This window comes from Phascolarctos cinereus, unplaced genomic scaffold (genome assembly GCF_003287225.1).
Source record: "Phascolarctos cinereus isolate Bilbo 61053 unplaced genomic scaffold, phaCin_HiC Scaffold_1;HRSCAF=81, whole genome shotgun sequence".
Taxonomy (NCBI): domain Eukaryota; kingdom Metazoa; phylum Chordata; class Mammalia; order Diprotodontia; family Phascolarctidae; genus Phascolarctos; species Phascolarctos cinereus.
In genome coordinates, this window is record NW_027555514.1 from 93,501,851 (window position 1) to 93,526,580 (window position 24,730).

The 24,730-nt window shown below is 37.1% G+C and overlaps 1 protein-coding gene across 10 annotated transcripts in view; it reads left to right on the forward strand.

The window, feature by feature from the left end:
• EZH2 (enhancer of zeste 2 polycomb repressive complex 2 subunit) overlaps positions 1-24,730 on the forward strand; it is a 111,600-nt gene extending 86,870 nt beyond the window's left edge. For 4 of the 10 annotated variants that reach the window (XM_020977491.2, XM_020977490.2, XM_020977494.2 and 1 more), the window contains 15 exons: positions 303-443; positions 1,431-1,533; positions 4,548-4,726; positions 13,069-13,160; positions 14,291-14,531; positions 15,443-15,612; positions 15,920-16,014; positions 17,397-17,437; positions 17,964-18,089; positions 18,666-18,844; positions 21,534-21,629; positions 22,015-22,096; positions 22,902-22,982; positions 23,159-23,243; positions 24,413-24,730. In XM_020977491.2, the coding sequence (XP_020833150.1) occupies positions 303-443; positions 1,431-1,533; positions 4,548-4,726; positions 13,069-13,160; positions 14,291-14,531; positions 15,443-15,612; positions 15,920-16,014; positions 17,397-17,437; positions 17,964-18,089; positions 18,666-18,844; positions 21,534-21,629; positions 22,015-22,096; positions 22,902-22,982; positions 23,159-23,243; positions 24,413-24,473 (1,772 nt within the window). In that variant the 3' untranslated portion in view covers positions 24,474-24,730. The remainder of the gene's footprint in view (positions 1-302; positions 444-1,430; positions 1,534-4,547; positions 4,727-13,068; positions 13,161-14,290; positions 14,532-15,442; positions 15,613-15,919; positions 16,015-17,396; positions 17,438-17,963; positions 18,090-18,665; positions 18,845-21,533; positions 21,630-22,014; positions 22,097-22,901; positions 22,983-23,158; positions 23,244-24,412) is intronic. The other 6 variants (XM_020977493.2, XM_020977495.2, XM_020977496.2 and 3 more) reach the window with 3 other exon arrangements.

Here is a 24,730-nt window from a genome sequence, read left to right on the forward strand (position 1 = left end):
ATATTAGTTGAGTTAGGCTCTCTTAAGAACTCTTTATGATGGCAGCAGGCAAAGAGATCTACTTCTAGAAGCTATTGTGATAGGTGATTGGTCCCAGGTAGTGCATGAGTGCCATGCCTAACTTAGGGGTAATGGGAACAAGCCACAGAACTTCAGGATTTTACCTAGGGCTAGCTTTGAAAATAATTATAAATTATTTCTTTCTGATTTTTATTTTGGTTCTGAGTGATATGCTGTTTTATTTTAAAATAAATATGGCAGGTTACCATTATTTTCTGACATTTCAATGTGATTAATTTCAGAATGCGGGTTTATAAATGATGAGATTTTTGTGGAGTTGGTGAATGCTCTTGGTCAGTACAGTGATGATGAAGATGATGATTATGGGGATTATCCTGATGAGAGAGATGAGAAACAAAAAGATTTAGAGGATAACAGAGATGGTATGTTTGGTTATTACATTCTTAAAGCAGTATTTATCACTGTAGACTTTCAGAATAAAACAATACGGTGTGGTTATATTCATTTATGTCTTTATTTGCTTAAAACTGCACTCACATTTTTGGGACTTGCCCTTGTACTAGCTAAAAAAGCCACTTAAAAAATCTGCCTCTTCAGTCTTACTTAACTTATAGTTGCTCTTTGCTACTTGGCCAAGGACAACCTAGGATTATGGTAGTATAGAAAAGCTTGAAGAATATGCTATTAGAGAATCACAGAACTACAGAATGGAGCTCAGGTATCTTAGCTGTCACCTAGTTTCCACTGCTTGTTTTGCAGTTTTAAGAATCTGACCTTTAGATACATGAAGTGCTCTGTCCATGATTACAGAGCTAGTTAGTGGCAAAGCTGGTACTAGAACCGAGATTCTGGAATTTAGTATCCATGCTTCTTCTGGTACACCTGATAGATAAATAATCTTTAAGCGTAATTATAATAGCATGTTACTTTTTTTTAAAAAGAGTCATTAATTTATTTTTAGTTCTCAACATTCACTTCCACAAGATTTTGAGTTCCAGATTTTCTCCCCATCTCGTCCTTCCCCCAGTCCTAAGACAGCATGCATTCTGAATACCCTTTCCCCTAATCTGCTCTGCCTTCTATCTCCCCCACCCCTTCTCTTATCCCCTTCCTCTTCTATTTTCCTGTAGGGCAGGATAGATTTCTATACCCCATTGCCTGTATATATTATTTCCCAGTTGCGTGTGAAAACAATTTTTTAACATTTGTTTTTAAAACTTTGGGTTCCAAATTTTCTCCCTTCCTCCCTTCCTACCCACCCTCATTGCAAAGGCAAACAACTCAATACAGGTTATGATGACTGATTTTTGTCTAAATTTTGATTTGGAGAATTTAACCTCTGTGGGAAGAAAATTTAGTAGTATATAGTAGTAAACAACTTTGTTTATTCCTATTTCATTTTTGTTTAGATAAAGAAAGCCACCCACCTCGGAAATTTCCTTCTGACAAGATTTTTGAAGCCATTTCCTCAATGTTTCCTGATAAGGGAACAGCAGAAGAACTAAAGGAGAAGTAAGATTTTTCTTTCCTCCCTGCCTAAAATATAACTTGTCACTTTTCTCAAATAAGATATTATTTGTAAAGCACTTAGCACATAGTACATAGTAGGTGCTTAATAAATGTTTGTTTCTTTCCCCCTTTTGGCTTCTGGAAATGAAACTGACATAGCTGATCAGCGGTTCTGCTCCATTACCTTTTGTTTTACAAAATGTGTGTGTGTGTGTGTGTGTGTGTGTGTGTGTGAGAGAGAGAGAGAGAGAGAGAGAGAGAGAGAGAGAGAGAGAGAGAGAGAGAGAGAGAAGTACTTTATCCTGGTTATTTTTTAGGATAAGTAATAAGTTTACTTGGGAATTTGAAAAAGACTTTTATTATTGCCCCAGGTATCCTCTTTCCTGAGTGAGCTATATGCCTACCCTTTTTATTAGGGTATGATATATTAGGAATGTCCAAATTGAGGCTATCCAGTTTTCCTTACTTTGTCTTAAGATTATCAGCCTTGACTAAGTTGAAATTAGGTAGGTCTAGTAGAGTAATAGAGTGGGAGAAGTTTCTTTTTCTTCCACCTCTGAGCCTAGCTTTATATTTATAGGACTAGCAGGTAGGGAGGGGGACCTGAAAGTCAGCTATCTGGGGGCTATAGGACTTTGCAGCTCTTCCTTTCCAGTAGCCTTGGTTTGTGGGTTAGTGGGTACGGTGTTTAGAATGTGCTGCTCTGGAGTCAGGAAGATTTGGATTCAAATGCTTCCTCTGATTCTTAATAGCTGTCCAACCCTGGACAAGGCACTTGATCTCTCCTAGCCTCAGACAAGTCTCAAAGATAAGTTACAGATTTTTAGACTCTGAAAAGTGTTCCCACATGAGGCATTCTCAAACCTTTAAAATTACAGGTCCTTGATGTGTTGTGGCATTTATTTCTGGTGGCTAGTTCTACTTCTCAAAATCTGTTCTCCAGTAGCTCTTTCAGAGTTGCTGTTCTTTAGAACAAAGTGCCCTTCTTCCTTTCTCTCATGGACATTTCGTGTCCCTGTTAAAGTGAGACTTTTCCCACTTATTTCTCAGACTTTTGACTTATTTCAGCCTTTTGGTCAGCTAGTTTATTTCTTGCCTTCTCCATCCCTGGAATAGACCCATGAGGTGTGTGTAGTCAAAATGGTGAGCTCTTGGCCTTTGTGAGGATTTAGGTAATAATCCATCATATGAAACATTCTTTTCCCCTCTCTAAGACGGGTAAAGAAGGGGACCCTGCCTTCCCTTTGACTCATAGAACGAATTTGTCTATTAAAAGGAGATTAGAGCAGAGAAAGATTTAATTGATTCTAATGCCATTAAATAGGAATCAAGGACATTGCAAGGGCGCTTATCTATATAATGGGCCCCATAAGGCAGTAAGGCTACCAGTCCTCTCAGCATGTAGGTTTCTGCACTTGTATATATACTAAACTTCCTTGCACGTAGAACTTTCAGTTTTTTCATACACAGAATCTAGTACCAGAAGACTGTCGTCCATCAATAATCTGACAGGCTATTTTTAATAGTGGCTCATTCCCGTTATTTGGGTCTGAATTAAGATATCTCAAATGAACCCATAAACCAAAACAAAACAAAAACCCAAACCTGCATTTCCTCTGACTTCTTAGGGTTTTTGCTACTCTCTCAAACTCCAGTACTATTTAGTTGGGTGTCTTCAGGCTTCTAGAAACACCTCATACAAGGCTATATTTTCTTCCCAAGACCTCTTCTTCCTCTTGGTTTTCCATTTCATATAAGTGTTATGTCTGTTCTACCAGTTATTCAGGCTCAAAGCTTTGTAAGATTATCTTTTAGTACTCTCTCTTTTTTTGCCCAAATTAACTTTATGCTCCCATCTAATCAGTTGCTCTGTTTTGTTTTTTACTCTCACAATAGTCCCTTTCTCTCCATCCCCTCTGCACCCACCCTAGATCAGGCCTTCACTTATTCTTCTGAATGATTGCAACAGCCTCTTAACTGGTCTTATGTTCTTTCTATTGTTCTCTTCCCCTCCAATTCCTCTTACGTGCTGGTACTAATCTTGTATATTACATATATGTTATAATCTTAATACTAATGTATTTTTCTCTATTCAAAATCCTTTTTTTGATTTCCTATTTTCTACTGAATTAGGTCCAAATTTCTTCGCTTGACATTTAAAGCTCTAATTTGGCTTTAATCTACCTTTCCAACCTTATTGCCTGGTCCTTCCTATACTCTATAGCTGGCATCATTTGCTATCCCCAGCACCTGTTTTTTCTCCTTTTCCCTTGTTTATACTTTTCTTTCACATGGAATAGCCTAGCTACCATATTACATATTGAAATCTCAATCATTCTTCAAAACCCAGCTAAAATATCAGTTCCTTTATAAAGCCTTCCCTTATCTTCGTAGTTAACGTGAACTTTCCCTCTCTGATCTAAATAACCATAGTGAACAGTACTTCTCATTTTACCTTTTCTTATAATTTCTTGTATGACATATTTACTGATTAGACTATGATCCACATGGGAGGAGGTGCTTTGGCATCTTTTATCTCTTGTAATGCTTAGTACATATCCATGAATGTAGTAGCGCTCAGTAAGTTTTTGTTGAGTGAATGTGAATCCCAGATGTTAGGAAGTTTTTACGAGCCATCCAGTGAACTGGAGGACATCAGGCAGCATGTTAATCTGAGCATGAATCATTGGCCAGCCTTTTTCCAAGACAGTGTGTGTGTGTGTGTGTGTGTGTGAGTGAAGATAAGTACTTTTTTTTTCTTTTGGCTAGGCAGTGGGGTTAAGTGACTTGCCCAGGGTCACACAGCTAGTATTTGTTATGTGTCTGAGGCTGGATTTGAACTCAGGTCCTCCTGAATCCAGGGCCAGTGCTCTATCTACTGTGCCATCTAGCTGCCCCTGAAGATAAGTACTGAAAGGACAGTTGCAACGATCACTTTGTCTACTCAAATGATTTTAAGAATTTAGCTTTCAAAAACATTCTTTGTTCTTGTTACTAATTTTTTTTTTTGCTTTTAGGTATAAAGAACTAACAGAGCAGCAACTTCCAGGAGCCCTTCCTCCCGAATGTACACCAAACATAGATGGACCAAATGCCAAGTCTGTTCAGAGGGAGCAAAGCCTGCACTCGTTTCATACACTCTTCTGCAGGCGCTGCTTTAAATATGACTGTTTCTTACATCGTAAGTTCAATTATTGTACGTTTTGGTTTACTTTTTTTTGGTTATGGAACTTTACATTTAATGCAGACTGGAAAAAATGAAATATAACCTCATTTAGGAAAAATGTTGTCAATTTTCACAGTCAGTCATAAGTTATCACTTAATTGATGTAGTCTAGTTTTTCATTGGCCTGCTGGAAATTGTAGTAGTGCTTTTATGCCATGTTAATGTTTTTGTGTTTATATTTTCCACTAACTTGGAATACAGGTAGAAGCTAATTTTAAAAAATACTACTTTAAAATTACTTGTATACATGGATATGAGAAGTCTTTATAAATTGTTAATAATATAACAATAATCTAAATGTAAAGTGGCATTTTATTATTTCTATGTCCTAGTCTGGTAGCCTCTGTTCATACTGTTTCTGATTTCTATGAGAGGCATTATGTTGAATGAGAAACCCTGTAAAACAGGTGTTTGGATACATTCTGTCTTTTCTTCAATGAATTTTTATTAACATTGTTATCCTGAAAAATGTTAGATCTCCTTAGTAAATGTATATGTACACACATAGTAAGGCCATATTTATTTGGCATTACTGGATAATTAAATTTAGCAAACTTTTATCAAGTGCTTTCTCTGTATGATGCACTGGGTGAGATGCTGGGGCTACAAAGACAAATGAAATAGTCCTTGTCTTTAAAGAGCTTACTTTTCATTGAGATACACACAGATGTTGGCAAGTACACATAACTTAGTACACATTAATTTCAAGAAGAAGAAAGCACTAACATGAAGCTCAGGAAAGGCCACATGTAATAACTGGCCTCTAAGCTGTGCTTTGAAGGAAGCTATGAATTTTCCGAGGTGGAGCTAAGAGGGAGGATGGCATGCATATCAGATATGGACAGCCACATATGCAAAAGCATCGAGGTGGGAGATGGGAGGTCATTCATTTATAGGGAACCTCTAGCAAACCAGAGTAGTGGAAGAGCAAGCATCAAAACTAGAAAGAAGATAGGAGCAAACTGGGAAAGGCTTTAAATGCAAAGTCTGAGGGTGTTGTATTTTATTCTAGAGGAACAGGGAACCACTGAAGATTTCTGAATAAGAAAGGGATATGGTCAGAAGCTGTATTTTAGAAGTATCAATTTGGTAGTTGTATGGAGGTTGCACTGCATAAGAGAGAAACTGGAAGCAGGAAGACCAGTTAAATGGCTATTGCAGTTGTCTAAGTGGAGAAAGCCTGAATTAGGATAACAGATTTTGTGAGAGTTAGAGAGGGGAGAATCTTTTGGAGAGGTGGAATTGATCTGCAACTTGATTAAATATGGTAGAGGATGATGCAGGACGGTGAAGGGGCAAAACTGTTTCAAGGTCTGGAATCTGGATCATTGGAAAAATGGCGGTATCCTCCACTAAAATAAATTTGGAGTTGGGATGGGTTTTCTGGAAAATATAACATTCTCTTTTCGACATTTCGAATTTGAGACGCATGTCCAGGTGAAGACGTACAGCAGTCAGTTAGTAATGAAGGACTGAAGTTCAGTAGCTCGATTAGGGCTGACTAAATAGATATGGGAGTCCCCTGCATTGAAAAGAGGAGAAAAGGGCCTGTGACTGAGTGAGCCTTGGGGGATGCCCACATTCAGTGAGTGCGGACAGGATGACACAGCAATGGAGACTAAAAAGAAATGGTCAGACCAGTGTAAGAGCAACCAAGAGAGAACAGTGTTTACGGAGTCCAAGGGAGGAGAGAGGGCCCAGGATAAGTTGCTAGCTGTCAGTATCAAAAGCAGAAGAGATTCTGTAGAATGAGAACTAGGAAAAGGCCACTTGAGTTAGCAGTTAAGAGATGCTGGTAACCTTGGACAGAACAATATGTGTCAGTGTGGTGAGAAGCCACATTGCAAGGGATTGAGAAAAGAGTTGTAAGTGAGAAAAATGTAGGTAGTGAGTCTGTATGGACTTTTCTAAGCATTTGGCTGTGAAAGTGAGATTCTCCCTCTCTCCTCAGATTGCCCTTATTTCTTGTGGAACATGACCAAGATGAGAGGTCTAGTTTTCTTAAACGAGATTAGCTTTTACAGAGACCAAGCTTGAAGAAACTGAGATGTTATCAGATACTGTGGATCATGCTACAAATATTTTGTCTTCTCAGTGTTCTGAGACTAGGTATATTTCCACAGAGCAAGGCTGTAGTAGTGGGAATATTCTGAGAGACTGTTTTCTGGCACAAATGCCTTGTTTTCTGAGTGTTCTGAGACTTCATATGTTTCAGGGTCAAGGTTTCTTAAGGACAGAGAAGACCTAGGTATTCTTTTAGGTAGCAAGAAAAGAGCTAATGGATAATGGGAGGTCAAGGATGAGAAGAGAGGAAATAATCTTTGGAGGCTATCATAAATACAAGGGGAGAGGTGGGCTACCCACCTCTGTATCAGAGATTTGAGGAGAGAATGAGAGGATGATGAAGAGAAGGGGTTTTGCGATGTGTGATGTGGGGAAGAAAAGGGAGTTTGAAATGAATGGCTTCTTATTTTCTCATAAAGTAGGCAGACTCTACTATGAAGGAGAGAGGGAGGGAGGAAGTGAATGAAGTAGGAGGTTTGCAATAGCAACTGGGCAGAATGTATTAGAGGCTTAAGGGTGATTAAAAAGTTGCTATGCAGCAAAATTAAATCACATACATTTGTAATTCATATAAGCTAAGTTTCCTGATAATTGACATTTACTTCAACCAAATTCAACACAAATATTTTTTGTGTATATCTTGCCAAAATAGAGTTACATGAATTACTAAATAGAATATTCCTGAATCTTATAGACCTTTCTTTTTTATGTCATCATAGCAGACATCATTTACTGTACTTTGAAAGAGGATGTTAGGGGTCACTGAGTCTGCCTTACACCAAATGACTCCAGATTGCTGTGCCTGCTGAGTCCTTATGTCTGTTTGTAGATCTCCCCCCCCCCCCCCCGTTTCCTTTTTTCACAATCAGCTGTCTGCATCAGGTATACCTGTTCCTGGTTTTCATTTCTCCTTTGCCGCTCTCCCTTTCCCTTTAAATTTACCCCTTTTTTATCCAACTTGCTTTTAGCGGGAGAACACTTTCTAGAATGTTCATACATGGTATGGTTAGCACTGTAAAATGATAGCATTCTATTAATATTACTTTCAAGGTGGGAAAAATATGAACAATTTGTGAGTAGATTTGGATCTAAACTAATGATTCTATAATAAAATAATTGATGCTGCCTTTTGACAATTTACTTACTAGCTAAATATGAGATCTCCAATCTGAGCATTTCATCATTTTATCATTTTTTTCATAGCCTTCATAACAGCCCTCAAACACTTAGCCTTGAAGTATCCATCATTTAGAAAACATTTCTAACATAATCAATATATTTAAAAGGTTAATTTTTATTATAACATTTTATGTTGTATTCAAATGTAATCCTGGCAGAGAAAGTAAGATAATAGCTACATTTTACTGATGAGAAAAATGAAACCCAAAATGCCAAATAAAACTTTGCAAGCAGAAGCACTAATTCTTAGTAAGAACAGCAACAAGAATGACTAAGATACATTGCTTTAAGGGTTGTGAGGCACTTTTGCATATATAGTATCTCATTTAATGCTAACAAAAACTCTGAGGTATAGGTACAGTTCTTATCCCCATTTGATTGGTAAGGAAACTAAGGCTGACAGGTTGTGACTTGCCCAGAGGGTGATATAGCCAGCAAGTTTCTCAGGGAACCACAAAGCTTCATATCTAAACAATTTACTTTTTTTACAAATTTTTTTATTTTTTAGTTTTGAGACAATCAGGACTAAGTGACTTGCCCAGGGTCACACAGCTATTAAGTGTCTGAGGCTGGATTTGCACTCAGGTCCTCCTGACTCCAGGGCTGGTGTTCTATCTACTGTGCTGCCTTGCTGCCCGTCCAATTTACTTTTACTACAGTGTAATTTCTGTAAACAAATCCATTAAATAATTGATAGCCTTTCACATTCATTAACTGTGACATTATTTAAGTTGGTGAAAAGAAGATAAGTAGAATCCTGTTGTTAATACCATCTGAGGTACTGGTCAGCTGCTCATAAAAGGCATTGAGAGTGATGGACCTCACAACTGCTACAGCCATTGGGAACTTCATATCCACAACCTAATTTTATTTGACTTACAAAGTCATCATCTTTGTTTAGTGGCTTATTTAGAGGATGTTGTATGCATGCACAGCTTGGAGTTGGGGGTATTGTCATGTGTGGTCAAACATATCCATTTCTTTTTGTCTCTGCACTTGGACTATCCATCATCTCACTGTCAAATTTTTTTATTCTTTTTAATCTTCTAAATCACAAACTTTATGAGAAACATGTAAAACATATTCAAGAGATCTGGGGGAGAATTTAATATGTAGTTAATATTTCAATGAGTAATTATGGTGAAATGAGGGACTCTGCAAATTACTGATAGCCAGGTCCAACATACACAAATAATGTGATAAAACAAAACATCTGAAAGTGAATGAAATAATTGGTGCCTCATCTTTTTGGAAGGTGGTAGTTAAAATTTCAGTGTCTTTTGGAATTCAAATATACCTTGCTACTTTTAAGGATAAAATGGAGGGAAAAATAACAGCTGGAAAGATGTTTTAGTTTATTATAAGTTTCAGCAGAGCCAGCAAGGCTAAACAATATTTGTTTAGTGAGCACTTCTCAATTAAAGTTACTAAATGATAGTAACTGAAACCCTTTCTGCAGTCTGACCTACAGGAAATCTACCTTATGTGCATTTTTCAATATGCACTGAATTTTTCAAAGAAGTAGTAATGTTGAAATTATAATTTATATACTGCGTTTATAGGAATTACAGTGATTTATTCATAAACTTTTCATCCTAAAAATGTCAATATAATCAGTTAGTTTGGCATACTTCGTTTAGAAACTGTTGGGGAGAGATAGAAAGCAGTGGCTGTGCTAGGTGGGATGTGAGAAGCTGACTGGAAGAAGTCAGATATTCCTGCCCACAAGTAAGAAGATAGAGAAGTGCAGCCTGGGAAATCTGAAACAGTTGACTACATATGTGTTTTAAGTAGGACCTATCTTGGTGGAAGAACGTGTGTACGTGGTGCATATATGTGATTATTTTTTGCCTGAATTTCTTACCAAGTAAATCCACGTGGACCAAGAACTGGTCAGATTCATGTGGCCCTGTTGGTATTTTATGATGAATCATTTGAACATCTATGTTGGAATGAACATTGAGTATGTTGAGGCTGAACATGGTGAACACAAGGCACGTGATGTTTGATTTTGGTGTTATCCACAACTTGTGGCTAGGCATAAACTTTCTGAGATCTGCGAATGAATGCTAAAATATTTCTAAGATGCTTTTATGGCTGTCTGATATAGGCAAGTAAATTAGCATAATGTTTAACCTAAAACAGTTGTGTATGAATAATCTGAAACTTGACCAACCATTTGTGGTACACTGAGTAGGTGAGATTAATGCACAGATTTGGCATCTTTTTGTAGTGATTTTATCTTATTGTTATTGTTCAGTTGTTTCAGTTGTGTCTAACTCTTCATGATCCCATTTGGCGTTTTCTTGGCAAAGATACTGGAGTGGTTTGCGATTTCCTTCTCCAGCTCATTTTTTACAGAATAAGAAATTGAGGCAAATGGGATTAAATGACTTGCCCAGGGTTACATAGCTAATTTTGAGCTTGAGGCTGGATCTGAACTCAGGTCCTCTTGACTCCACGTCTGGCATTTGATCCACTGCACCATTTAGCTGCCCTGAAGTCTTCAGTAGTCTATGTTGGTATTAGAGAAATGAATCACATTTATAAAATATGCTTAACTTTTGTAACAGGAAGACTAGTCCGAGATATTAGGAGATTATGGTTCGCTTCCAGGGTTTGTCCCTAACTAGCTATTGTACCTCCCACTCTGGCTGTTCATCTGGAAAATGGTTCTGGACTGGATGATTCTTCCCTTCAGCTCTCAAGGATATCCAGTGACTCACTTATTCAGAGACTTTTTACTGAAGTTGTGCTATATGACATTTATTTGGTGAACTATTTCTGGGTTCCAAAAGTCAGCACATGAAACCTAAGGCATTCATGTCTCAGATTTGCAGTTTATTAGTCGTCAGAAGTTTTTGATGTCATTCATATTGATACAAGGGAACAGCTGCAGTTTTATGTGATAGATAAAAATCTTTGCCTTTTCTAGTTATCTAATTCTGAAAACCTAATAAACATTTGTCACCTGACTTTTATGGGCAGCGTCCATGTTTAAAGTCCTTTAATATATGGCATATTCTTTTCTTTTTCTAGTATTTAAAATATTTTAATTTCTCTTGCTTTAATCTTTCTCATGTTAAGGGAAATTCATAGCCTACTATGTCTTTTCTATGTTACATTTTAAGTTGAAATGCAATCTTTTAACAACTTAACATTTGATTGGATGTTTTAGGGTGAGATATCTACGCGGAAATGGCTTTAACCTTTTAAGAGTCTCAAAGAGTTATTTTAAGCATCAACTTTAAAATTTCCTTACAAAAATAATAATAAATACATACTTTCGCCAGAGAATTGTGATTTCAAATTGTTTAAACTGCTGAGGGGCAATTCTAATGGTAAAGGACCAGCAACATGCAAAAGTATGAAGAATGCTTTCTATCAAAAATAATGTTCTTTCTTTTTAGTGTAAACCTGTTCCTACTTTAGCTTTACGCTTTTTTTCTTTTTGATGGGAATTATGATTTCACCTTTGTATAGGGCTCTTTGTGAGGAATTCCATGTACCAGCTGTAGATTGGCACCTGCTCTCCAAGCTGTCATCTTAGAGAGTTGCTGGGGTCTTCCAGAGATTAAGTGACTTGCCCAAAGTCACATAGCTAGTATGTCAGAGGTTAGACTGAACTCCAGGTGTTTTTGACTCTGATACATCCCATATGCTACACTGCCTCTCAGTGTACTGTATGATGGTGGTTTGTATCTAGATAAGGATTCTGGTCTTCAGTCCTGAATACTGGAAATGTTGGAGTTAATGCAATTATTTTGCTTGTTGCTATTTATTAGGACAGTAACAGGTTTCCTAAAAATAAATCTTTAAATTCTTTGGATGTGTGGAAGCAAAAACATAGTTCTCAATATATAAACATCTTGGTATAGCTAACAGAAAACAGTCATACCCATTTTCTAAGCATTTTGTTTTTTAGAATTACTGTGGTAATTGAAGACTCCAGGTGTCAGATTGGTTCCAATTTCAGATATAATCCCATCCTAAGTGATGTGATCTTAACCTTCTGGATGCTAAGCATATATAAAAGATTCCCTCCTAGTCACACTGTAATTAAATCCCAAATTAGTCATGTGCTATTGGTTTTTCATTCTGGAAAAGGTAGTTCCCAAACTTGAAAGAGAAGTAAACCTGTTAGTTTTAGTTAAGAAACACTGTCTCCATTTTTTTCCTTGCTGTTTTCCTACCTGTCCTCTTTCTCTCTGAGCTTTTTAAACATGGATGAATGAAGATTTCCATTTATCCTAAAAGGTATAGTTTTCATAAACATGCGGATTTTCTGTCAATCTGTTATAATAATTTTAACTTTTAATTTTGTTTATTGATGATATTTATAGTGGTTAATTTTCAAAACAGAGCAAGCAATTGTAAGTGCCTTTGGACACTAGAAAATGTCTCCAGAAGCTGCCTCACTTTTGTAAATTCAAATTTTATATACCACAAGTTGCAGCTTTTTACATAAACCATGTTATTTATAAGGACAATCTGAGTTGGCAAAAACTCAGTGTTTTTAGGCAATCTCTCTTTCTATTTTTTTCTGACTTGGGACAAAGTTTGCCATGCATTTGGCAAGCTCCCATTTGTACTTACTATCCTGCTTCAATTCTGCACCTCTTTCTCCCCCCTCATTTCCCAATATTATAAACTTATTTGCTGACCTTCCTAAAAAAGGTAGGAGATTTTAAGTGTTAGCTGGAACTTCTCCTAAAAATAGATAATTTCATTTAGTTGTAGAAGGAATACCCACTGTTTCTATGAAGATATTAAGGACTTTATTTGAATAAAGGTATAAACTTCAACTGCCAGGAAAGAGAGATCACTAATTATCCCAGAACTTGTATCAATCACCCATTCTGGACAAGACTGGTAAGGGAATACTTACCAAACTTAAATGTGATGATCTTCAACGAGGCTAGAAGAGAAAATTTAGTAAATAATGTAGATCATTAACAACATTGATTTTCCACTCACTGGCTCTATAGCTGCACTGATAAACTGGTTAAATAACTGACTTTGTTCCCAAAGATGTATTTGGGTAGTTTATGGTTTTGTCTCTTTCACAGCATTCCATGCAACACCCAACACTTACAAGCGGAAGAACACAGAAACAGCACTAGATAACAAACCTTGTGGACCACACTGTTACCAGCATTTGGTAAGATCTGTTGTTTCAACGTCCAGGAATTAATGAAGTCTTTATATTGGACTTCTGGTGGAGGTCTACATGGTCAGAATCTCTCATGATATGTTATACCTGTGCCCTCTTGAACAGCATTCTAACCTGGACAGTTAACAAGGCAGCTTACTTAAGTCCTCATTGATCTCTCTCCTTCTGACCATCCACATTTTTTTTAAAACTACCACATTTGATACTGTATTCTTTTCTGTTTTGTTTGTGGAAATCTGGTCTCCCCCAAAGACTGTAAGCTCTTTAGGGGCAGGGACCTTTTTGCATGTTCTACAGGAATCTAACAGTGCTTACAAACAACTTATCTAAAAACTGAGAATTCCAAAATTCTGTACTTAGTCTCTCATTTCAAGTTTTATCAAGCCCACCAATCTTATCTTTACTCTCTGGTTATGCTCATATTGCTTTGGGGCCTAAGTAATAATAGGTAAAAGTAGACCAAGGTGAACATATTCTTATGTGTTTTTATAATCCATCCATACACATTCTTAAAATCTACTAAAGGCACGTATTAATATATGAAAATTTAAATTACAAAACTTAAATTATGATGTTTATTTTTATTATCAGGGGATTTTACCTTTAAATTAAATTTAAAACTTACCTTTAAATTAAATTAAAAATTTTACCTTTAAATAGAAGACTACCAGTTCATTTAAAATAATGGCTTATAGAAATTCATTTTTTGTTACCTTTCTAGAAGAACTATATATAGAATGACCTCATTACATAAAGATATACTTGTATTTTAATTTATTCACTTAGTTAAAAGATTAAAATATCTTAATTATTGTTCCTGAAATTTCTTTCATCTCTTTTTGGCATTAATGACAGTTATCATGCTTCTGTTATTGTCTGAAAATCTTGGAAAGAATCTCCCCAAAAAACTAGTGTATGCAGATGTATAGAGAATTATAATTAAATATCTAAGTTTGTATTATAAACAGAAAACTGGTTTCATGGAGCCAATTCATTAATTTTTTGACAATCTGTTATCTTTTTCCTATTTCTTCCTTTTATCAGATTTAAAAGACTTTGGAAATGTATCTTGAAAATTGAGAATCATCTCTTGAAAATGACTTTGTTTCTTTTTTTAGGAAGGGGCAAAGGAGTTTGCAGCTGCTCTCACTGCTGAACGGATCAAGACACCGCCAAAGCGCCCAGGAGGTCGCCGAAGGGGAAGGCTTCCAAATAACAGCAGCAGACCAAGTACACCAACTATTAATGTGCTGGAATCAAAGGACACAGACAGCGATAGGGAAGCTGGAACTGAAACAGGTGGAGAGAATAATGATAAAGAGGAAGAAGAAAAGAAAGATGAAACTTCCAGCTCTTCTGGTAAGATAGAGCCAGGCTTTAGTTTACTTGCTTTAAAATTTTTTAATTTTCTATCAGTATTCTTGAAATTCTTGCTTTGAAGATTTTAAAAAAGATATAATCAAAGTGACTTTGACATCAGTATGTTGAAAGTCAGTATGCTTTGTTGTATCTTTGATACCACAAAGACCAGATAACTTTATTAAAACGTACTGGATTATAAATTTAGAACTTGTAGGGACTTTAGAGGTTCATGACTTGAGTAGCTTCATAAGGTGTTTTTTGCTGATCTAAGTCAAGAGTTCCTGTGTTTTTAGAGATTGATGATCTAGGATTATTCTGGTTCTCTTTTTTCTTTCTTTCTCTACCTTCTGTTTCTTTTGCTTATTTCACTGGGAGAGGAAGAAAAAGAAATTCACATTAATCCACTAAGGTACTTTTAAACAAATCTGGTAAGAGGTTTGACAGGCAATAGCAGAGATATGGGGTGTAGCTAGGTAGTGCAGTGGATAGACTGCTGGGCCTGGCATCAGGAAGACTCATCTTCAGAGTTCAAATAAGTTTAAGTCCTTTAACCCTGTTTGCCTCAGTTTCCTCATCTGTAAAATGAGCTAGAGAAGGAAATGGCAAACCATTCCACTGTGTTTGCCAAGAAAATTACAAATGGGGTCACAAAAGACTGAAAACGACTCAATAACAACAAATCTGAGTGATTAGAAGTAGTGGCCAAATAAGGCTTTTAAGTTTCAGTTCTATTGGCCACTCCATTACAACTGAGAACCAATAATAACTGGCTCCATATAACTTAGTTTTAGAAGGATGAGGAGGAACACATTCTTTTACTTATCTTTTTTCTTTTAACATAATTTTATCCCATTGCACGTATAGTCAAATGACTTAAAATAGTGTTATATGTAATCTTGGTTTTGCAGAGGCAAACTCCAGGTGTCAAACACCAATTAAAATGAAGCCAAATATTGAACCTCCTGAGAACGTGGAATGGAGTGGTGCTGAAGCCTCAATGTTCAGAGTTCTTATTGGCACTTACTATGATAATTTTTGTGCCATTGCTAGGTTGATTGGGACCAAAACATGTAGACAGGTAAGAATATCAGATGAAAATCATTAATAAGGGTTAAGCATACAATTTTCCCAAGCAGGTCATTTGCCTTCACCTAAAAGAATACCTAACTGTTTACCTCGATTATCCTCAAATCTTATTTTAGAGTCCTGAAAAATGGTAACTTTTAAACAAATGTTACACTTTAAGGCTAGGGGGCAGGGGATTCAAATGTATAGGATTTTAGAGCCCTGATGTAGCTGTGATAGCGCCACAGCCACCCCACCCCAGGGACAAACTGCCCAACTAAGCCTTGCCTCATGGCCATCTAACTGCTGTCTCTTGCCAGGTCTATGAGTTTAGAGTAAAGGAATCTAGTATTATAGCTCCAGTTCCTGCTGAGGATGTTGATACGCCTCCAAGGAAGAAAAAAAGAAAACATCGGTAAGTGTGTTGTGAAGTAGTTATAAAACTATAGGAAATAGGTTCAGTTCTCTATCTCCCTGGGCAGGGGTGCATGAAGGTGGTGGCTTTTCTCAGCCTCTTGTACCAGCTGCTTATGGCAGTTGCTTTTTGCTGCCACGTATACTAATTATTTTTATGAAATCAACAGTCTGTCAGACTAAGATATTGAACTTTTTGTAAACACAAAGTGAACTAACATTAGTAGACTGAAAAGGATTATAAGTTATTACCACACTGCTTTTTTTGGTAAAATGAATAACTTCAAGTTCAGCTTCCCTACTTAGTACTATTATACATATGTTTAAAGGCAGTTAAGACTTCATAATGTATTTAATATGTATCAATCCCTCAATGAGGTTAAGCTCAATTTTTCATTTGAGGACTCTGAATTCCCTCCATGGTAATTATTACCAGGAAGTATGGTACTGATTTTTTTGCTTTAATTGGCTAATTTCCTTTAAAGCTGAGTGGTTTATAAGATAGACTGGTGGGATATGTTAGTGGTGAAAAACAATTGGAATTTTTCAGCATAATTTTATATGGCTGTCAAAACATTATGAAAAATGGCTTAACCTAGGGTATCTGCAACCCTCCTCCCCACCCAAAAAAAAAACCCACGCCTAATCAGAGTGAGCAGCCAACCTTACTATATTTATACTGGTTTGTTTTGATTCCCCCCAAAACATAGGGCCAACATAATTCAGTACTCAAGAATTTGAATTCATAAGCTTTTGCCAGCAGGAATTTAGCCTGAAGCAGATGTCGGCACATTTTTGGAGAGGGTCCTCACCATGTAGCTCACTCTGATGGTTAATAGTGATGGAGATGGAAGAACATACAACATAGCAGGGTCCAGAGCTCCAATAAGGAAAGCACTGATCAGGCTTAGCATTTCTTAATCCCATATGGGGTCAAGAGACCTCCCAGTTTAAGAAGCATTATAGGGGTTGTGAGTGGAAAAAGTTTAAGAAGCTAGCCAGCTCCGTGGAAAATGTTTTTAAAAAAATGAGAAATCTCAGACTGTTATAGGATGTTATAGAGCAAGTGCAAGAAGTGATCTCTTGGTTTTTTTCCCTCAAAGCTGCACGTTGGGTTTTACTTGTTTGCAAAATGTTCTCAGTGGTCAGCTTGTTTTTAAGAGTTGTTTTGATCAGATAGCACTTCTGATCCTAGTATGTAGATGACTCTCCTATGAACACTTTGATTTCACTCAAGTATTGCTAGTCTGGTCACACAGACATTTCCATTTGAGTAATTTTGTGTCGGGTTTGTAGAATTGTAACTCCCCAGCTCCAGCAAAGGAGGAGTCTCCTGTCAACTTTCTTGTGTTTGTGTTGTTTTTTTTTTTTGTGTTTTTGCAGGTTGTGGGCTGCACATTGCAGAAAGATACAACTGAAAAAGGGTTAGCATCTTTCCATTTAACTTTATCCTTACTTTAAGCCTTTCTACCTTGGTTTTTAATTGTTTTTAGGGCTTCACCATGGGGAGTCTGTTGTGCCACAACCAACTGACATGTAGTAACTGGATAGTCACACTCTCAGAGTTTAGGATATTGCTGTTTATTAAAGAAAACAGAAATTGAGGGAGCTAGAGTTATCCTTTAGATACTACCCTGTTGTATTTCCCGTAATCTAAACTAATGAGATAGAGAGAGGTAGTGTTTGTGTTAAAGGGAAATTGCTTTGGAAAAAATGGCTGAGATGTGGTGGACAATTAATGCTTCTGAGTTCATGGGGGTTGGGAAATATTAACATTTCCTAATTTTTGCCATCACTTTGTAAACAGGAATACGTGTAACATTGTAAATACAGTAAAGAAAATCCAGCTAAGCTGCAGAGGATAGAGGGAAGATTTCCACTTGATAATTATACATCATAGTTTTGCAGTTCCCTGGCTCAATTGCTTTTCATACTAATATCTTTATTCAGATGGCTCCTCTAACCATGTTTACAACTATCAACCCTGTGATCATCCACGTCAGCCTTGTGACAGTTCTTGCCCATGCGTGATTGCTCAAAACTTTTGTGAGAAGTTTTGTCAGTGTAGCTCAGAATGTAAGTATTTGTTATCCTTGTGCACTGTCATGCCCATTGTAATAGGATGAGCATCAAATATATTTTTTAGTAAGAAAATTTGAAGCATTCATTTAGCAATATTTATTGAGTGCTAATTTTTAATAAAAGTATGTATTTTTACACTTTTTTTATTTACTCATGAGGTCATCTTCAGTGAAATCTCACTTAAGGAACATTGAGCTTCTAAAGCCATTTTGCATGCTGGGCAAACCTGTCTTGAAAGAAGGGGCCTTTCTTTTTTTTCCCTCCTCTCCCTTAACCATTTAAAAAACAGATCATAATAAAGCTGGTATAGTGTTAGGGGCATCCAGAAAAAAAAATCCAAACAAACCACAAGATAATTGAACATTCAGATGTGATTGTTAAGGAATGATTTTTATTCGTCTTTAGAATTTTAAAATGTATTCTTTTAGGGCAAAGAATTAATATAAACATTTTGTGGAGCCACATACATAAATAGTTCCTAATAAAGAAATTGTCTACAGAGCATTTAATAGAGAACTAATTCCTATTCTGTTCTAACATATCTCTCTCCTTTTCCTGCCCTCTCTGAAGGCCAAAACCGATTCCCTGGGTGCCGCTGTAAAGCACAGTGCAACACTAAACAGTGCCCATGCTATCTGGCTGTCCGCGAGTGTGATCCAGACCTCTGTCTGACTTGTGGGGCTGCTGATCACTGGGATAGTAAAAATGTGTCCTGCAAGAACTGCAGCATTCAGAGAGGATCCAAAAAGGTAGGTAGGCAAATGAGATTTGAATGAAGTCCCAGTAACAGGTCCTTTGTTAAGGAAAAACCACAAGCTGCTAGTCATTCTTTGTATTCCACTGGCTCTTTTGAATATTTGATTATATGTTCGATAGAACATGTTACTATGTGTGAAAAGTAACTTACTCCAAAGAGTGCCTTCCTTTAAAAAAACTTGGGTGTTTGAACTTTCTTTCCCCTTAGATTTGGGAACTACATGTAGTACTGGTGAATTCCAGAAGTATAGAGAATTGTGGAGCAGAAGAAAGTCAAGTAAATAATCACCACTTTGTACCTTATTTATTAAGTTTTGTAGGAAGAGGAATTTGACTTTTTTAGCATATGAACTTTCTAGTTGTATTTACAGAGTCCTGACTTAAGGATGGCAATCACTGTCATTGTGCCCTATTAGTTTTCCTTTGTGAATTCCTGAGCTGTCATTGTTTATGTTGAAATTACTGAAAAAGTTAAAGTCAGAGAAAACGTTGCTGGTGAAGTGATTTTGGAGGCTCTGAAGGCTGAGCTGGTTTTTAAGGTTTGTGATAGATTTGGTCATTTTGTTTACTATACCACATACTCATCTTGGCTGCTTTAGAGTTCTTCTGTGTGGTGGTTGGCCTTCAGAACATGCCCAATTTCTTACAGCTACATACATTCAATTTCTAAAGTCCCTTCTCTGTTCATAGATTTAGTGGTATTTGTGTACTTTCACACTCCTCCTTGTACCTTGCTCTTCCCAAGACAGATCAACTCTCAGAACAGGGGAAGGCAAAATAACATGGATAAATTTTACTTAACTTTACTGTACCTGCTAAGTGTGCGAAGTGCTGGAAATGGAGGCATCAAGTGATTATAGATAGCCTTCTCTAGGAGTGGAGCCACGAAGTGATTAGAGATCTAGGAGGATAGTAGGAATGAATATCAACTGAAGGGTTTTTGTTGACTGTCAATACTATGTACCTAGGCTTACACTGGTTAGAAAGGCAGGACAGTGTGTAAATATGGATGGTGGAGGTAAAGGAAGACTGTTATGGGAAAGGTGTTCCTTAGGAGGGTTTCATAGAAGAGGTGGATCTTGAAGAAACGTAAAATTTCAGTTGGCAGCAGGGTGTTCCAAGGTTGCAGTTTTGTTCTTTCTTTGGGGTAGAGTTGGGAAATTCATGGGCAAAGGCATAGGAGTTATTTAAGTGTAAGGATCCCAGCCTGCCAAAATCTGAATTTGCTTTTTTAGGGAGTTGGTGTTTCTTGAGCACTATGTAAGTGTTATCATAGTTTAGGCAAATTCATTGATGTTTAGTTTAGATCAGAGTGAAAAAGAAGTTGGCAGGGAGACCCATCAGTATTCAAATAAAGGCATTGAACAGTAGAGAAGAAACTCTAGGACAAATGCTAGAAAGAAGTAGCTGTCCTCTGAAATTGTGTTGTATGTCATGAGTAGAAGGATCACTGTATTGATGGTAGTCCTATTCTCGTAGATCAGTAGATCTACTGCTGACAGTAGAAATTGAGGATCAAATTTAAGAAATGACTGCTTAGGACAAGAATAATTGGCTCAGTATTGGTGTCTACTGGGAAGAATTTACAAGTCTAGAGAACTAGGGGAATTGTCAGAAAATGTAGCAAAAGAAAGGGAAGCCAGTTTGGTTTTAGTTGTTTTGAATTTAGGATAGATGCTCTTAACCTATCAGTGAACTTTATAAAAAAAACGATATTTTAGTAAAAACTGTTCTGAAGTGTACACTGGCTTCACTAGACTGTCAAAGGCTGGGGTGGGTAGAAGAGGTATCCTTGACCAAACAAAAGCTAAAGATTCCCGATTCAGGGCAGAGGAATATGTAACAGCAGCTTGCATCAACCAGGCGATTGGAGGAAGATGACTGGATTTAGACAGAAGAAGGGAAAATCACTGGTGACCTGGGAGCTTTCAGTAGCATTCCAACCAAGGAGTATTTTTTTCTCCGGCTAATATTCTAAATGCATCCTATTAAATTATGTTGTCTCATTGTTTCCATAATGTGGTCTTTGTTTTGTAAATCATTTAAGTTTCCATTTTTATTGCTATGTTATGCAAAAATATGTATTGAAGTTTTCTGCCCTTAACATTTGAATTCACCATGTATAAATAGAACATGGTGAATTCAGATATGATTGGTTTTTGTACACATCCCATGGAAGTGTATTCTCATAAAAGTCTTTGGGTTCTATCTAGTTTTTTTCCAACAACTCCTGATAGTGTAATGTTAAGGTCAGTGTTAAAAATATAAGTATTGGTATTGAGAAAGTGGAGTTAGCAAGTGTAGTAGGTCATTTATTCCAGAGAAGAGCATTGTCAAGTGTCAGCCTCTGTTCATTTAGGCATTAAAAAGAGTGGTTTCAAAGTGGGCAAATCTACCTTGAGCCTGTCTGCTTTGCTTCAGAGTGGGTCAACTGAACATCATAGGACCTCTCCATTCACACTAAACTTTTTCATTTCTGAATTATGTGACTGGGCATGTTACTGCTATCCTCCACATTGTAGCCAGCCAAGCTTGGGCATTCCTTTCCCTTCTATTCCATGCTTTAATTTGGAGTGCTTATTTCTTACTCTCTGATTTGAAGGGTAATAATTATCATGTCCTGCTCAAGGCATTTGAGCTTTCCTTGTAATTTTCATTATAAGGCTCTGGTTTCTTCTTTAGCATTTATTGCTGGCACCATCTGATGTGGCAGGCTGGGGAATTTTCATCAAAGATCCTGTGCAAAAGAATGAATTCATCTCCGAATACTGTGGTGAGGTAAGGCAAGTTAATGCGCATGGGTTAGTTTTATGGCAGGGATGAAGTGGCACTGTCCATACCTTTGCAGTAGCCACTGGGAAAGCTCCTTGACCTTAATAATAAAGTTACTTTTAGGCTCTCAGATGCTTTGTGGAGTGTTTTGCTCCCATGAACACCAGCTTTAAAGGTTTCAGTACCATCTCAAACCAAAAGGCATCACTGTCAAATTAAATACAAGTCCAGAGGAAAGATGTCACCATTTCAGCACTCTGGTAGCAAAGACACTAGGGAAAAATTGGGGGTGGGCGTTTCATCTTTGTAACAACCCACAATGTCATCAGGGAAAGGCAGCTCACTCCTCCATGAAAAGGACTTCGGTGATTTTCTCTGTCTTTCCTTTTAGATTATTTCTCAGGATGAGGCAGACAGAAGAGGAAAGGTTTATGATAAGTACATGTGCAGCTTTCTCTTCAACTTGAATAATGGTATGTCTAGTTGTCATGATGTTGGATTTTCAATGTTCTTTAAGCTTGATTAGGTACCAGTTACATGCCACAGATACTGGGGATACAAGTACCTCTATAAATATATGTAGTATAAATGTATAGCAATACACATATATTCAAGGTTATTTGGAAGGAAGGGAAGTCAAAGGGCAAGATGGTATTTGAAGTTGAAGACAGTGTCTTCCTGTGTGAGGAACAGAGAAAAGAAGGGAGGCTAAGGTCACCGTTAGGACTGGAAGAATGCTTTTCTTTTCATGCTGGCCAACAGATGAAGGTCTGAAATGGAGGATCAGGAGGCACCTCCAGGGCAGGAATTGCTTTTTTTTGTTTCATGGACCCCTTTTCTCCATTTCAGAAAAAAAAAAAGGCAGAGTGGCTAACAGATGCCTATAGGGCATATCTTTTACAATCAATGCTTTATGTATGGGAGGGTAGGGGGAATCAAGGTTAAGTGACTTGCCCAGGGCAACTCAGCTAGTAAATGTCAGAGGCTGGATTTGAAATTGAGGCTTAAGCACTTCAACAATCCTGAGAGGTAGTTGCTATTATTATATCATTTTATAGTTGAGGAAACTGAGTCTAAGCACTATCGACTGTACTGCCCTTCTGAATTCTAAGCGCGTTTCAGTTTTGGGTTTTAATGTTAAGTATTATCCTGAAAGGAAGAATCTGTTTAGTTTTTTACATATTAAAGCAGAAGTATGTTTCTCAGCATTACCCACATTGTGCTTTTAAAATTATTTGTTGAAGAAAACTTGTTTTAAACTTCTTTTATCTTTTCTAGATTTTGTGGTGGATGCAACCCGGAAGGGTAACAAAATTCGTTTTGCAAATCATTCAGTAAATCCCAACTGCTATGCAAAAGGTAGGTACCAACCAAGTGAGATGTTAAGTCATTTTGGCCACAGAGACTTATTTATATGCCCAGGAGTAGTTATCAATCGAATGTTTAATGTGTAGAAGAGTCATATTAACTATCCTGTGGCTACGCTATTCCCGTACTAACTGCTCGCTGACATGGGTCTGTGTGTTTTTTTCCAGTTATGATGGTTAACGGTGATCACAGGATAGGTATTTTTGCTAAGAGAGCCATCCAGACTGGTGAAGAGCTGTTTTTTGACTACAGGTTGGTAAAATGCATATTTCTAGTGTGAGCATTGGGTTTCTTCTAATAAGACCCTTAGCTAATAGTATACAAAGCTTTCAAGTTTCAGTTCTTCTTGTTCTGACTGGGGGGGGGGGGCCACGGCGGTGCTTGGAAGAAATTATCCATGACTGCTTAGCCAGTAATGCCATTTTTGAAACTCCAGCTGAGACACAGGACTGTGAGCCATGTCTTTGTACAGTAAAATATGCAGGAAAGGAAGCAAGATAAACAGGTGACTAAAATCTTGGGTGGGAAGATTCAATTCTTTTTTCTTTTCTTTTTTTTTTAAGGCAGTTGGGGTTAAGTGACTTGCCCAGGGTCACACAGCTAGTAAGTGTCAAGTGTTTGTTCTGAGGCCAGGTTTTGAACTCAGGTCCTCCTGATTGCACCACCTAGCTGCTTTCTTTTTTTAAAAAATCCATTTTTTGGTGGTAGATTTAAAATGAAAAAAACAAGTGAATAATAACCCCAATTTATGATTCAGATTTTTGAATGTTGAGGTGAAATCATTTTGAAGACTGATTTATTAATGTGAACCAAACTCCTTGAGAGATTTGCTTGAGAGATTTATTGGTTCTAGAAAGTGGGGGCAATTAAGCCCTCTGTAGCCCAAGTGCTAGGGAAATAAGGCTGAGGAGATATGAATATGACCCACAATGTTGATAGGTTCATGTTTTTCTAGGCATTCCCATTTTTTTAAATCTCAATTTCAGATTCTATAAGCAAGATCTTAGCGTTGATGAGTTTTGGGTACCTATTCTGAAATTTATCAAGGATTTCTCCATCCTGGTCCAGAGTTCTTCCCTCACCTTCAGCTGTGTGTTCTTTTAAGGCATAGATGAGCACGGTGAGGAAAGTTCAAATTAAGTTAGGCAATATTACCTCTTTGTAGAATTTGTTGGAAAACAGCTATTGGAAAGGCAAGCATAGCTCAGCTCAGTTTGTCTGGCTTAAGAAGGTCTCTTCTCCCCCCCCCCTTTTGCTACCTCAATTCCTAGAAATATTGTGAGTGCAACTAGTGTAGTTCTTGCCTCCTACTAATATGCAAATGTGGCTCTGTTGTATTTTTACACTGTTATCCCATCCAGTGAATTATCTTTATAAGGTTAAATGGGCCAAGAGATAATTCTTTTCTAATTTTGTTTCAGATATAGCCAGGCTGATGCCCTGAAGTATGTGGGCATTGAACGAGAAATGGAAATCCCTTGATATCATCAGCTACCTCCTCTTTAAAACAGCTGCCTTATTTTCAGGAATTTCTAGTACTGTGGGCAATTTTAGAAAAATAAAATGCAATTTGAAATTCTGAATTTGCAAAGTACTGTAAGAGTAATTTATAGTAATGAGTTTAAAAATCAACTTTTTATTGCCTTCTCACCAGCTGCAAAGTGTTTTGTACCAGTGAACTTTTGCAATAATGCAGTGTGGTACATTTTTCAACCTTGAATAAAGGATACTTGAACTTC